Raw genomic sequence first — 15,163 nt, forward strand, 5'->3', positions numbered from 1 at the left:
ACCTTAAAGTGAGGAAATCACTTAAACAGGCTAAGTATCATCACCTGCTTTGCAACTAATGAGGTTTTTTTTTTTAACACTTATAGCCATTAAAAAGTGACTTTTGAGTGAAAAAACTTGATCAGCCGTCATATTAAATATAAATCAAGTAAATTCCAAATTCTGGTTGCGTCCTTGGCCCCACGGTACAAACCTGGCTCCTCGCCTTCCTGGATCCTTAGGGGATTGCATTTGAGGACACTTGCTATGAACTTTGCTCCCTTCTCCTCCTCCTGGCTAGCACCTTTTCCTATCCACATGTAGCTGCTATTCTGCGGCAGTTTCAAGACAAAAACATCATTGGAATTCAGTGAATTTGAATCAGTATCAACCTAGAACATAAAGGAAAATAACACAATGATTAAAATTTCCCTCAAGAAATATGTCCCAGAAGCTGTGACAACCCCCCCACAGCCTCCTGTCCTATCCCAGAAAACTAATTCAGGGCAGCCCTAAGAAACGGCTGTAGTGTTAGCAACATTAGAAGCACTTAGATTTGTGTCGTTCTGTTGCTCAAATGCCTTCGGACAGTAGCAGCACAAAGCATCAAGAATAAAATTCATGGAGGTTAAGTGAGAAGAATTGAGGACTGGGGAAAGTAACAAGAGTAATATTTAAATATGTAAGAATAAGGATGAGCTATAACCGACAACTGGAAAGGGCACAGTGTTCACGATGACACAACTAAAACAAAGGTATGCAGTTTTTTCTCCTCCACTTAAGAGGCGGTTTATCAAATAATCAAAGGGAAATCTACATGTCTTAAACAGGGACTGGAGTCCATTGTAATGGCTCAGAGAGACTACTTCACATTCACTAAGAGATTCTTTAGGCACAGATTAAAAATAGTTCAAATTACAGAAGACTTTACAGAGACTTATCCTTCCTCCAACTGAGAAGCTGCGGACACTGTCTGGAATCTGCCTGGTGAGCACAGTTCCAGTCCATGCGGTCACAGAGGAGTGAGGGAGCCTGGCGAGGTCCAGACCCTGTGCCAGGGTGAGGCAGAAGATGCCATCTCTGAACATGGACAAGTCATATAGAAGCTCAGGCTCGGCAGCGAGCACAAGGGTCTTAGGATTGTCTTGCTTCTAAGACTGTCTATGACCTTGTGATCTGGTGACTTTGTGTCCATCTCTGTGAGAACCGGTTTGGCCGTATGACTGTGTTGCCATGTCACTGTGTAAGGCTTTCTACATGACTGTGGAACGGAGTTTGGTGTGTGATTCCAAGGAGGGGAAGAAGCATCAGTAACCAAGACTGAGACATTGCGGCCCAGAGAGAGGAAGAAGCAAGAGAGTGTGGTGATCCTTCACTTGGAGGCCAAGTGAAGAAAATATTTAAGAAGCCTGAGGTGATCTGCTGTGCCAAATGATGCTGCTTGGCCGAGCACGTGGAGCTGCCAGGATGGAGGCAGCAGCTGTGTGGAGAGTTGAACTGCAGTAGGTCATCAGGACCCTGTCCCCAGAGAGAACACAAGAGGAGGAAGAAACAGCTACTGGAAGTTTTAAAGAAATGTTCCAGGGATTGGGGCCATTCAGGGAAGTGGCTATAGTACTCTTCCAGAAGGAATGAGACATCATAGAAAAAGTTCAAAGGACTCCATCAGGTGTGGTGATGAGGAGTTATATGATCTGAGTCTGGCTATCAGGGCTTCTGATTGCTAATTTACATGTGTCCTCACTGGCACAGAAGGAAGAGCCAGGATAAAGATAATGGAGGGACAGTGGCAAGAGGCCTGTGCGGAGATTGGCGTGAGATCAGGGAGGGAACAAATTCAGTCTGCCAAAAGATGAAGACAGAAAGCCTAGAGTGGTGCATTTTCTTTCTTTCTTTTTCTTTTTCTTGTAGAGACAGAGTCTCATTTTAACGCCCTCAGTAGAGTGCCGTGGCGTCACACAGCTCACAGCAACCTCCAACTCCTGGGTATGCGATTCTCATGCCTCAGCCTCCTGAGCAGCTGGGACTACAGGCACCTGCCACAATGTCCGGCTATGTTTTTGTTGCAGTTTGGCCAGGGCCAGGTTTGAACCCGCCACCCTTGGTATATGGGACTGGTGCCCTACCCACTGAGTGGTGCATTTTCTGAGAGGGTGAGAATGTGGAGGCTAGTTTGAGAGGCAGCAAGGAAATAGATGCCTCACAAGCCACTGTTGTCTTACAAAGAAATGCTACTGGGGAAGAGATCAGGAATGTAACAATGGTACATTTTGGTCAAATTTTCCATCTGAAATCAACTGGGAATGCCTGTAGATGAGAGCTTAACTGTCAATTTGATAGTTTAAAAAATTAGTCATAATTGAACACAGGAGAGTCCAAGCACAGAATATCCTAGTTGAGAGCAATATGTATGTTGGCATTTAAACTGTATGACTGAATGAGACCACTATGAATGGGGCCAAGACTGGGCCTCAGAGCACTCATGTGCTTATAGGTCATGAGAAGAGGAAACCCCAGTGCAACTACTCCTAGAACAGTGGCTGTAGGTTTAGAAAAAATCAGGATATATGTAGTGTTACAGATCCCTAATGGAAAAAAAAAAAAAAAAGTTCAATAGAACAGGAAAGGTTGACTCTGGCAAATGCTTGTGTGGGGGTTAAGAAAAATGAGATCAAGGCCAGGCGTGGTGGTTCATGCCTATAATCCTAGCACTCTGGGAGGCTGAGACGGGTGGATTGCCTGAGCTTAGGAGTTTGTGACCAGCCTGAACCAGAGCCAGACCTCGTCTCTAAAAATAGTCCAGCATTGTGGCAGGGCGGCTGTAGTCCCAAGCTACTTGGGAGGCTGAGGCAAGAGAATAGCTGGAGCTCAAGAGTTTGAGGTTGCTATCTGTGATGCCCACAGCACTCTACCAAAGGCAACAAAGTAAGACTCTATCTCACCAAAAAAAAAAAAAAAGAAAGAAAAATGAGATCAGAGAAGTGACCTCTGATGGTGGCAGGAGGCAGTTCACTGACAAACCCCACAAAAACCCCTTCAGTGGAGTGGTGGGAATGGACACCTGATGGGAGTGGCTTTAGAGAGAACAGGCTTAAACAGTAGAGAATATGAGTGGGTGAAGACCCTTTCAAATTTGTTCCAAGACAAATCGTTCAAAAATTTGTGCTCTTAAGAGAACAGAAAAATGATGTGATTGCTGGAGAAGGTCAGAGTTGAGACAGTTTTTAAAGAAATGACAGGAGGTTTTTGCCATCTTTGTAGTTCAAAGTAAATAACGCGGGATAGAAAATCAGTTGTTGAGACAGGAGAGAAAGGGGATTATTTCCTACAATCACAATGACCTGGAAGTGGGGTAAACACATGGGAAAGAGAGAAACCTAGAAGTGTCCTTAGGACACTTCCCAGGAGGGAATCCTGGACAGAAGTTGGTGGTGGGGTGGAAGCAGGAGGAATTTGGCCTTAAATAGGAGCCATATTGGTTATTTTATGTAATAAATATTTATTAAATTATTTACTGATGCATCATTTCGTACAAATATATTATTCAAATATATATTATATATTGTTAATATATTCAATATATTATATATTGAATAATATATTATTCAAATACATATTATATATTATATATTTATATTATTGTATTATAATACAAATATATTATTCATTGCTAATATATGAATAACATTGTTATAAGTTTATAAAACACTTCATTATATGAAAATTACTAACAAATTATTTATAAATTTTAAAATATAAGTAAAATTTTAATATTTCATAAAACAGGAAGGAAAGAGATTATATAGATACAGATGCAGATGAGCCGGTAAAATTGCAGGAGAGTAGACAAGGGGATTCATATGTAATTGAATGTATGTTCTCTGTAAACTCTGAATCGGGGGTTTCAGTAGGGAGCAGAGGGTGCCAGGGACTGGGGAGAGAGGTGGGTGGGAAGGGTGTGAAGAATGTGGAGGGTTCAAGGACTGTGGAACAAGCACCCTGGGGGTAAAGGAGACAAAGGGCAGGAGATGGTTGTCAGAGATTAGATGATGGAAAGAGATTTCTGAGTAGCTGTTATTTATTGCCCATGGCAAAATTGATTATAGGACCATGTAGATGTGGGATGAAGAGGGATCAAGGAAAAGACTGTTTTTAGGAGGGAGAAGCCAGAGTAACAAGACAGTGAGGCAATGAATGGCTGAATCCATCAAAGAATGAGAGGGAAGAACAGGCAGCTCAAAGGAGCACAGCACAAGAGGGCTGGAGGAAGGACAGGCTGATGAAAGCAGAGAGATCAAAGTCACAAGGCCTACCCGGTCCAGTCCATTCCTGAGGCCCTTGTCAGAGGGCACTAGGGGAAATTGAACTTCCACTGGAGAGGGCTGCACAGGAATCTGTCCTCAGAGGACAGTCACAGAGCAGTAAGGTGAAGGGGGCAGGAGGCTTGGGGAAGAGGCTGCATGTGGAGGGTATGATGACTGACCCCATGTTAAGGGCTCCACAGAGCGGCCTGTGCAGAAGGGAAGAGCTGCGAGAGGGCTGCAGTGTGGGAATGTGCGGAGTGTGCAGGGAAGTGTAAGGATGAAGTAGGAGGCTTGGATTTCAGCGGTGACTGAGATGACCAGGGTGCAAGGTAGGACAAGATCGTCCTACAGGTCACAGCACTCAGCCATTTAAAAATCTGGACAAAACCTAGGCAGCCTGTTTTTGTCTATACCTGGGGGTCTTATTTCGTGTCTCCATAATATGGCATTTGATTTCTTTGCCCAGTGCAGTTAAGTTCTAGCATGGCAGGAGGTGCCTCCCACATTTGTTACACTTGTACAAACCAGAGCCTTCCCACCGAAATTTGCCCAGTAGGGTCAGTCACCTCACCCTGTGATCCATCTACCCCAGGCCTTTCAAGATATAGCTTAAGCTGCCTCATGCCTTGGACAGCTTGATTTGTTACAGTATTCTAAAAATCCATTTGCTTGGGTTCAGTGGAGTTGAAAAATGTGAGAGGCCTGGTATTTGGAGTTTCACTTTTTACTCGACTCTCCTCCTTTTGGCGTTTTTTATTGTGAACAGTGGGCTTGCCAAGTTTTTAAAGACTGATATTTGTTGACGGCTCAGATCCGTTGGGAACTGCATAACTCGGGCATGTTTTTTTATTCAATGCCTGACATTACCTCCACAATTCTGGTGATGGATGCCAGGTTTCTCCGGACTTGAAAGAGGCGTGTCGGGGGAGCAGGTGCCTGACCTCCTTTCTTTGATGTTCCATTCTTGTAAATAATGAGCGGTTTGTCTTTGAACAAACTCAGCAGGTGAACAGGCTCTTTGCCTTGAGAGACTCGTATCTGAGAGGGAGGTTGGGGAAATTAAAAGAAATATAATAAAGAGTGTGATGAAAGAAGGCTGTATTTCCAAATGTGTTCTTACTTTTTCTTTTTGAAGGCAAAACAAAAATTAAAAAGTCAAGGGCAGGAGGAATGATAACTAATATAAAATACAGGTTTATGATAATCAAGCACAGTCTCCTCACTGACTTAAGAATCTTCTGTTACCCCAGATACAGACTCTCTGAGTAGTTTCTTGTCGGGAAAACACTGCCATACGTCGGCACTTTCAGCTTTAAGTCTGTTCATCCACATCTCCAAAAGAGAAAACACAACAACAAAGTCCTGGTGTCTGTGTGTGAACTTATATGAAATTACTCTTCTTTCGAGAGAGAGCATCAACATTTTACAATGTTTACAGAGGTGCTAGATTCTCATGGGTTTTGGATGTGGTTCAGAAGGTTAAGAGATATACATTCAAATGCTTCAAAAAATAAGAGACACAAAATCATACTCGTTATTTCTACATCCCTATATTTGTGAATTTTTTTTTCTTGTAGTTTTGGCTGAGGCTGGGTTTGAACCCACCACCTCCAGCATATGGGGCCAGCGCTCTACTACTTTGAGCCACAGGTGCTGCCCGAAATTTTTTTTTTTTTTTTAAGAGACAGAGTCTCACTTTATCACCCTTGGTAGAGTGCCCTGGCATCACAGCTCAGAGCAACCTCCAACTCCTATGCTTAGGCAATTCTCTTGCCTCAGCCTTGCGAGTAGCTGGGATTACAGATGCCCACCACAATGCCGGCTATTTTTTTGTTGTACTTTGGCCTGGACCGGGTTTGAACCCACCACCCTCAGTATATGGGGCCAGCGCCCTACCTACTGAGCCATAGGTGCCGCCCTATTTGTGAAATTTTAAAAAGACACACATAGGAAGATTTCAACTAACCTGATTATACTTTTTAATTTTTAACTTAACCTATAGAAATGGCAATAGTAGATATGTTCAATACAAGCAAGTTATTTTTTATACAATATAGGCACTTTTTAGGATGAGAAAACTGAAGGAAATAAATGTCAAATTATTTGTTTGATTTTTACCAACACCAAATAAAATTAGAATTTCCTGTTTTTCACATAAACAATTGGTGCATTTTTTATTCTTTCATAAAGAGTTCAGATTTTGTTTCAGCCCCTTATTTTTTTTTTTCATTTGTTTTGCCCTTTTGCTCTATGTTAAAATCAACTATCTCATCTACCTTGTCTGTCTTTTTCTAGAAATCAGGTGAATGGGTAAGCAGATGCACTTATCATCATGGAAAGGCCTAGGAAGGATTAAGAATAGCTGACTTGTAAGACCAGCAGACGTTCAAATAAGTGAGTAGTAAATTACGGAAATGTTTCTTCAGTCACAGGCCCAGAGCTTGGGATGGGGGTAGGAGAGAATACCCACTGTTGTAACTTAGTACTTCACATAACACTGAGAAAATTTCAATTGCCAACCTAGGGGAAAGGGGGCCACTGACATCCTCTAATGTGAAAGGAGAATAAGACAGAAAAAAGGTAGATTAAACTATTGTCAATAGTGTTAATAATACACTCTAGAAAGGAATGTTTAAAACAGCAATACAGGCCTGGTTTCCTATGCAGCATTGTAAACTACTGCCATCTGGTGATTAAACTAAAAATTACCATTTTGTCGTTAATTCAGTACTCAACTGGTTAACAATTCATGGGGAGTTATTACTAGGACATATCAGATATTCTACTGTGAAATATGGAATAGGTAAAGCACAATGCATATATTCAAAGCTTTTGAGTAATTTAGTAAGAAATACTTTAAAGATCAACTTAAGTCAGAGTTGAGTGCATTTAAAGAATCCAATTATCTCCTTAACTTATTAATTAACAATAAATTAGCAAGTTAATTTGTTTAAAGAGGTCAATACACATCTTAAATTTAGATCTAACCTGCTTTATATATGTATTAACAAGTAACAAGAGGAAACAAAACCAGCTGGAAGATCAAATTCAGCCTCATCTTAGACTTTACGTTTTAAAGTGTCTGACTTAACCATTTCTCTATTCAATTTGAAAACAAGACAAAATAAAAAACTTGTTTGCCACATAAACTCTTAGCTCACATCAGGAATGGGGAAGTTAGACACATCATGCAAAGGGAATCCTTAACGCTGCTGCATCAGAAACGTCACTACACTGGCCAAGTAAGCACCTGCTCTCAGCTTGAACCTGGATCTGGAAGATACTGTCCCCAGTAGATGGGAGCAGACACCTGCACAAAACTAGACGCGGAAAACACACAAGCATGCAGAGAATCCCCAGATAGCTCCAGCGCGCCGCGGCGCAAGCCGGGAATGGGGAGAGTGAAAGAGCCCACAGCGCCACCTAGTGCTAGTGGAGAGACAAGGCGTTAACAGCGGCCCTGTCCCCGAGGGTAAGGAGAGAGGACCGGACACGCTGGAGCACGCACGCTGGAGGGGGCAGGTCTCCCTGAAGTCTGCATTTCACTTATACAGTAAGGAAGTAAATAAGAAAGACCTAGAGTTTCCCATGGTTGCTAATAAAGATCTTAAAACAAGTAGCAGATACTTGAGAAAAAAAAGGTTGAATTAGGCTGAGAACAGTTCCTTAGACAATGTGAGGAGATTCAGAACTAGACATTGGTATTGTCGGATAGTGTGACATTCAAACTTTATTAAAAATAAATCAGTACAATATGTTGATGTACTTGAAAAATGTATGCTGGTATGGATAATAAAATATATAGTCAAAAAAAAAATAAAATAAATCAGTACATTAACCCTTCTGGTCTTTATCTCAATTGCTCTCTCTCCTTCCCTTTCTCTCTCTCTCTCCACACATACAACATATATGCACACATAAAAGTTGACTTCTTTCTGTTTATATGAAATTGCCATTCTGAATTTAGATTCAGTCATCTCAACAAGTTATTTTTTTTCAGAAATATCCAAATAAAAAATATATCTCTCTCTTCTCATGTCCCTTCCTCTTCTCTCCCCTTATTTCGTCCTCCAAATTTCTCTTCCCTTCCCTCCCCTCCTCTCTCATCTCGTCTTTCCCTCTTCTCCCCATCTTTTCTCTCTCTCTGCTCCCATTTCTTTTTTTTTTCCAGTTTTGCTTTTTATTTAATCAAAGATTAGTGGATAAACATAAACACAGCACAATTACTTCAGATCATTCTTCATATTGTATACACACAGGCCATGAACATAATCTGAAAGAAATCTGCAGTCAGCAATGAAATGCATATAGCTTTTTCTTCCCTCACGCAAAAAAAAAATTTTTTTTTAAAACACACAAACTTAGAATTTCATCAGCACACACTCTCCTGTGACAAATGATTCAGACATAAATAAAGAATGGATGCAAAGAAACTATATGCTAACATATGAATAACCTTTGTTAATGAAAAAACAGAAGCAGCCATAATGATTAAGATACATTCAGTTACTGATAGCTAGTTGTGCCCTAAAGGGCATTATCAAAAAGAGAAATTGTGCTGCAGAGAAAAGCTCTCTCTATATACACAATGAGAAAATAAACTGCAAGATTAACGCATGCATGTTTAATACTGGAAAAAAATCACAGCCCTCCAAAATTTCTCCACGTTTGTTATAGAAGCCCTCTGCACTCAACTAAAATTAAAATGATCTTAAAAGGATAATACTTGTCAAGTTTAAGTCTTTTCAGCCACAGAAACTGCAATGGGAATAAATGTTCAGAGTCATTTTCAAAACAAAAACAAAAATCTATTCTTCTGATGACATGCATGATTAAAAGGTGTATGCAAGATACATTGCTCTACATTCCCAATGACTAGGAAAAAAAAGTCAAGTCAATTTTTAGTTTGCAGATGGTCAAAGGATTTTGTATTCCAGCAGGAATTCAAATCTTCAGGATCTTTTCACCAACAACTACTGGATTTTCTTTTCTGATTTTCTCAGCAGCATCAGCTTTGTAATTGTAAGAGTAATTGTGTACGTCTGAGTAACGGTGTACACCACAGTAAACATTTCCACATCAGCATTCAAACCCAGTAAGTCCCACTTTCTTCCTGCACATGAAACAGCGATTCTTTTTTTTGTTTTGGTTTTTCAAGAGACTTGCTTTGCTCTTCAGATAGCTGCTGTGCCGTATCTGACACGGAAGCTTGCAGATCTTCTGCTTCAGGTACTGCTTTATCCACAGAGGTACTGTCCACTTGGGAAGATGCTACAGATTCTGATAAAAGTGACTGATTTGATACAGGGCTTGGCTGTATACATGAAGATGTAGAGTCTAGCGTCCACTGAGCTTCTGGGACACTGCCCTCTGTGCACCGAACTGGTAAAGATTCAGACAGACTACTGACAGAAGTTGCAGGTGGGCTTATTCTACCATTACTACTGTTCTGTCTTTGAAGATGTTCTTTATAGCATACTGAACACATGCCATTTGTACCAGGGTTTCCATAAAATCCGCAGCCAGTGGAACAAAGCATAGGCACTTGGCTGTGATTAGTTTCTTGAGCCATGTTCCTCTGTTGCACACTCTGATATAAGAATAGGACTTTGGATTAGGGTTCCTACTGTACTGAGGGAGCTTTGCAGCTCACTCTCTGTACAGCGGCCCCAGTTTCCTAGGTCAGGTGGTCTTCCCTGCTGCTGACTGGGCTGGCGGCGGCTCTCTCCGCCCGACGCGCTGCCCGCTGCTGCTGGTCGCCGCCGGTGAATGGGGACAGGTGAGGCCGCCGAACCCCTGCTCGCTCCCTCTGCTCCCGTTTCTGTCCTTCTCCCTCTCCTCTTTCTCCCTCATCTTTGTGTGTTGGATTTTGTTTGAGTAAAAGGGAAAAATAAAGATCCATAGTCTCTTATTCAAGTTTATTTCAGTTTGCCTCTGCAAAACATAACTCAGGCAATTTTATGATTTGGAAGCATAAAATAGTCTATTTTTAGCCTATTAATTAGAATTATTAATCTGTGCTTGTTCTATTTATTTCATATTTTTCAGAAATGGAGGTCTCATTAGGTTGTCTCCTTCCTTCCTTCCTCTTTGACATAGTCTCACTCTGTTGCCTCGGATTAGAGTCAGCCTAGCTCATAGCAATCTTAAGCTCCTGGGTTCAAGTGATCCTCCTGCCTCAGCCTCCTGAGTAGCTGGGACTACAGGTGTGCACCAGCACACTCAGCTGAGTTTTCTATTGCTAGTAGAGATGCGGGGAGGGCTTTGTTTGCTCAGGCTGATCTCAAACTCCTGAGTTCAAGAGATCCTCCTGCCTCAGTCTCCCAGAATTAATAAATTTACTATCTTACAGTTAATCACTGGGCTAAGCAATTCCTTTCTCTCGACCTCTTGAGTAGCTAACACTACACATGTTATGCACTTGTGGCTCAAATCATCATGATTTTAGTGGCTTAAAATAGCAAAAATTTATTATCTTGCAGCTCTGGAAGTCAGAACTCTGAAATAGGTACTGCGCAAATTTAGTCACTGGGCTAAAACTGAAGATAACAACTTAGTCACTAGCCTAAAATCAAGCTACACCAGGGTGATACCCTGTTTTCCCGAAAATAAGACATCCTCAAAAAATAAGACCTACTTACAGGAAAGATAAGACGTCCCCTGAAAATAAGACCTAGCACATCTTTGGGAGCACACCTTAAAATAAGACACTGTCTTATTGTCGAGAAAACAGGGCAGCTCCAGGGTGAATCTTTCTCCCTGCTTTTTCCAGCTTCCTTTGCCAGGTGCCTTTTCATCTTCAAAGCTAGCACCTTCACACAGCATTCCTCTGACTACCTGCCTGTTTTATTTAGAAGCACCCTGGTGACCACCTTGGGCTCACCCAGCAAGCCCAGATAATTTCCTACTTTAAGTCTGCCAGTGAGCGATTTAATTCCATCTCCAACGTTAACTCCCCTTTGCCTTATAGCATATTTGCACATTCTGAGGAATGGGATGTGAACATCTTGGGAGCATTATTCTGCTTACAACATCTGTTTAACAACAGCTGGAAATGATAACACAAGTAGAACATTTTTACTGTCAAGTGACTATCATTGGCATATGGGGTGTGATTCTAATGGGAAGATTCTTTCGGGCTCTTAAATCTGTTGATGGATTTTTGTTACTTTAATTTTGCTTTTCTATGCTCCCCATTTTCCAGAATCTGAGAGAACCAGCATGGCATGAGAGTAGTGTATTTGAATTCCAAAATGGAAAAAAGGTAGCATCAAGAAAATATCAACTTCTTTGGCGCTACTGTGAAAGGAATAGAGTCCTTGACTGTTTTTTCAGCTTGATTATTGTTGGTATATATAAAGGCTACAGATTTATGGGTGTTGATTTTGTAGCCTGAGACATTGCTGTATTCCTTGATCACTTCTAAGAGTTTTGTAGTAGAATCCCTAGTGTTTTCCAGATATACGATCACGTCATCTGCGAAGAGTGAAAGTTTGATCTCTTCTGACCCTATGTGGATATCCTTGATCGCCTTTTCTTCCCTAATTGCAATGGCTAAAACTTCCATTACAATGTTAAAGAGCAATGGAGACAATGGGCAACCTTGCCTGGTTCCTGATCTAAGTGGAAATGATTTCAATTTAATTCCTTTCAATACAATATTGGCCGTGGGTTTGCTGTAGATGGCCTCTATCAGTTTAAGAAATGTCCCTTCTATACCAATTTTCCTAAGTGTTCTGATCATGAAGGGATGCTGGATATTATCAAAAGCTTTTTCTGCATCAATTGAAAGAATCATATGGTCCTTATTTTTTAGTTTATGTGCTGAATTACATTTATAGATTTACGTATATTGAACTAGCCTTGAGACCCTGGGATAAATCCCACTTGGTCGTGGTGTATAATTTTTTTGATGTGTAGTTGGATTCTGTTTGTTAGGATATTATTGAGTATTTTAGCATTGATATTCATTAGTGATATTGGTCTATAATTTTCTGTTCTTGTTGGGTCTTTCCCTGGTTTGGGAATCAAGCTGATGTTTGCTTCGTAGAATGTGTTGGGTAATATTCCTTCTTTTTCTATATTTTGGAAGAGGTTTAGTAATATAGGTACTAGTTCTTCTTTAAAGGTTTGGTAGAATTCTGAGGTAAAGCCATCTGGTCCTGGGCTTTTCTTTTTAGAGAGATTTTGTATAGTTGATGCTATTTCAGAACTTGATATAGGCCTGTTCAACATTTCCACTTCATTCTGGTTAAGTCTTGGTAGGTGGCGTACTTCCAGGTACTGGTCAATTTCTTTCAGATTTTCATATTTCTGAGAGTAGAGTTTCTTGTATTATTCGTTAAGGATTTTTTGAATTTCTGAGGGGTCTGTTGTTATTTCATCGTTAGCATTTCTGATTGACGAAATTAGAGATTTTGCTCTTTTTTTCCTGGTTAGGTTGGCGAAAGGTTTACCTATTTTACTGATCTCTCCTCAAAAAACCAACTTTTGGATTTATTGATCTGTTGTATAATTCTTTTGTTTTCAATTTCATTTAATTCTGCTCTGATTTTGGTTATTTATTTTCTTCTGCTGGGTTTGGGGTTGGAGTGTTCTTCCTTCTCCAGTTGCTTGAGATGTCCCATTAAGTTATTAACTTCCTCTCTTTCCGTTTTCTTGAGGAGTATACCTAACAAAGGATGTGAAAGATCTCTACAAAGAGAACTATGAAACTTTAAGAAAAGAAATAGCTTAAGATGTTAACAGATGGAAAAACATACCATACTCATGGCTGGGAAGAATCAACATTGTTAAAATGTCTATACTACCCAAAGCAATATATAATTTTAATGCAATTCCTATTAAAGCTCTATTGTCATATTTTAAAGATCTTGAAAAAATAATACTTCATTTTATATGGAATCAGAAAAAACCTCAAATAGCCAAAACATTACTCAGCAATAAAAACACAGCAGGAGGAATCATGCTACCAGACCTGAGACTGTACTATAAATAGATAGTGATCAAAACAGCATGGCACAAAAACAGAGAAGTAGATGTCTGGAACAGAATAGAGAACCAAGAGATGAATCTAGCTACTTATCATTATTTGCTCTTTGACAAGCCAATTAAAAACATTCGGTGGGGAAAAGATTCTCTATTTAACAAATGGTGCTGGGTGAACTGGCTGGCAACCTGTAGAAGATTGAAACTAGACCCACACCTTTCACCATTAACTAAGATAGACTCCCACTGGATAAAAGATTTAAACTTAAGACATGAAACTAGAAAAATATTTGAAGAAAGTGCAGGGAAAACTCTTGAAGGAATCGGCCTGGGTGAATATTTTATGAGGAGGACTCCCCAGGCAATTGAAGCAGTATCAAAAATACACTACTGGGACCTGATCAAATTAAAAAGCTTCTGCACAGCCAAGAACATAGTAAGTAAAGCAAGCAGACAGCCCTCAGAATGGGAGAAAATATTTGCAGTTTATACCTCCGATAAAGGTCTAATAACCAGAATCCACAGAGAACGCAAACATATTAGCAAGAAAAGAACACGTGATCCCATCTCAGGGTAGGCAAGGGACTTGAAGAGAAACTTCTCTAAAGAAGACAGACGCATGATCTACAAACACATGAAAAAAAGCTCATCAGCCTTAATCATCAGAGAAGTGCAAATCGAAACTACTTTGAGATATCACCTAACCACAGTAAGAGTAGCCCACATAACAAAATCCCAAAACCAGAGATGTTGGCATGGATGTGGAGAAAAGGGCACACTTCTACACTGCTGGTGAGAATGCACACTAATACGTTCCTTCTGGAAGGATGTTTGGAGAATACTTAAGAGACCTAAAAATGGACCTGCCATTTGATCCTGTAATTCCTTTACTAGGTTTATACCCAGAAGACCAAAAACCACAATATAACAAAGACATCTGTACCAGAATGTTTATTGCAGCCCAATTCATAATTGCTAAGTCAAGGAAGAAGCCCAAGTGCCCATCGACCCACGAATGGAGTAACAAATTGTGGTACATGTATACCATGGAATATTATGCAGCCTTAAAGAAAGATGGAGACTTTACCTCTTTCATGTTTACATGGATGGAGCTGGAACATATTCTTCTTTGCAAAGTATCTCAGGAATGGAAGAAAAAGTATCCAATGTACTCAGCCCTACTATGAAGCTAAATTACAGCTTTCACATGAAGGCTTTAACCCAACTATAGCACAAGACTATGGGGAAAGGGCCTAGGAAGGCGAAGGGAGGGGGGAGGTTATGATGGAGGGAGGGTAATGGGTGGGGCCACACCTACGGTGCATCTTAGAATGGGTACAGGCGAAACTTACTAAAGGCAGAATACAAATGTCTACATACAATAACTAACAAAATGCCATGAAGGCTACGTTGAACAGTTTGATGAGAATATTTCAGATTGTATATGAAACCAGCACATTGTACCCCTTGATTGCACTAATGTACACAACTATGATTTAACAATAAAAAAATAAAAATAATAAATAAAAACAAACAAAAAAAAGAAAATATCAAATTCCTATCCCAGTTTGGGAGGGGAGCCGTAGCTAGAAATGGAGCTAGCAAGATTTTAACTCGTGTGAATTTGCAGGGGGTGGGGAGAGTATTCCAACCTGCACAGCCTGTCCTCCGAGGGACCGATCCAACTGAACAGTCAGGAAGGCGGATGTGGTCAGCTCATCTCTTGTGGCATTCGCTCCTTGCCTAGAGAAAACAAAGTAAAAGAAATCAGCTTGTTTTCAAGTATTAAGATCTCACGCGGGCATTGTAAGCAGAGACTTAAGTTATCATGAAAGATCAAGGAGAAACTGTTTTAACATAATAGGAGTTGTCGAAGCTATTATTGTTTTTCA

General features: G+C 40.4%; 1 protein-coding gene and 1 pseudogene across 1 annotated transcript in view; both read right to left on the reverse strand.

The window, feature by feature from the left end:
- The window catches only part of SCIN (scinderin), an 88,337-nt gene that overhangs the window by 13,573 nt on the left and 59,601 nt on the right, over positions 1–15,163 (reverse strand). The window contains exons 10-12 of the mRNA XM_053609508.1: positions 14,924–15,014; positions 5,151–5,321; positions 194–371 (exon numbers count right to left, since the gene is read on the reverse strand). Of these exons, the coding sequence (XP_053465483.1) occupies positions 194–371; positions 5,151–5,321; positions 14,924–15,014 (440 nt within the window). The remainder of the gene's footprint in view (positions 1–193; positions 372–5,150; positions 5,322–14,923; positions 15,015–15,163) is intronic.
- LOC128598753 (AN1-type zinc finger protein 6-like) lies at positions 9,228–9,999 on the reverse strand (annotated as a pseudogene).

Source organism: Nycticebus coucang, chromosome 11, assembly GCF_027406575.1.
Source record: "Nycticebus coucang isolate mNycCou1 chromosome 11, mNycCou1.pri, whole genome shotgun sequence".
NCBI classification, from domain to species: Eukaryota; Metazoa; Chordata; class Mammalia; order Primates; family Lorisidae; genus Nycticebus; species Nycticebus coucang.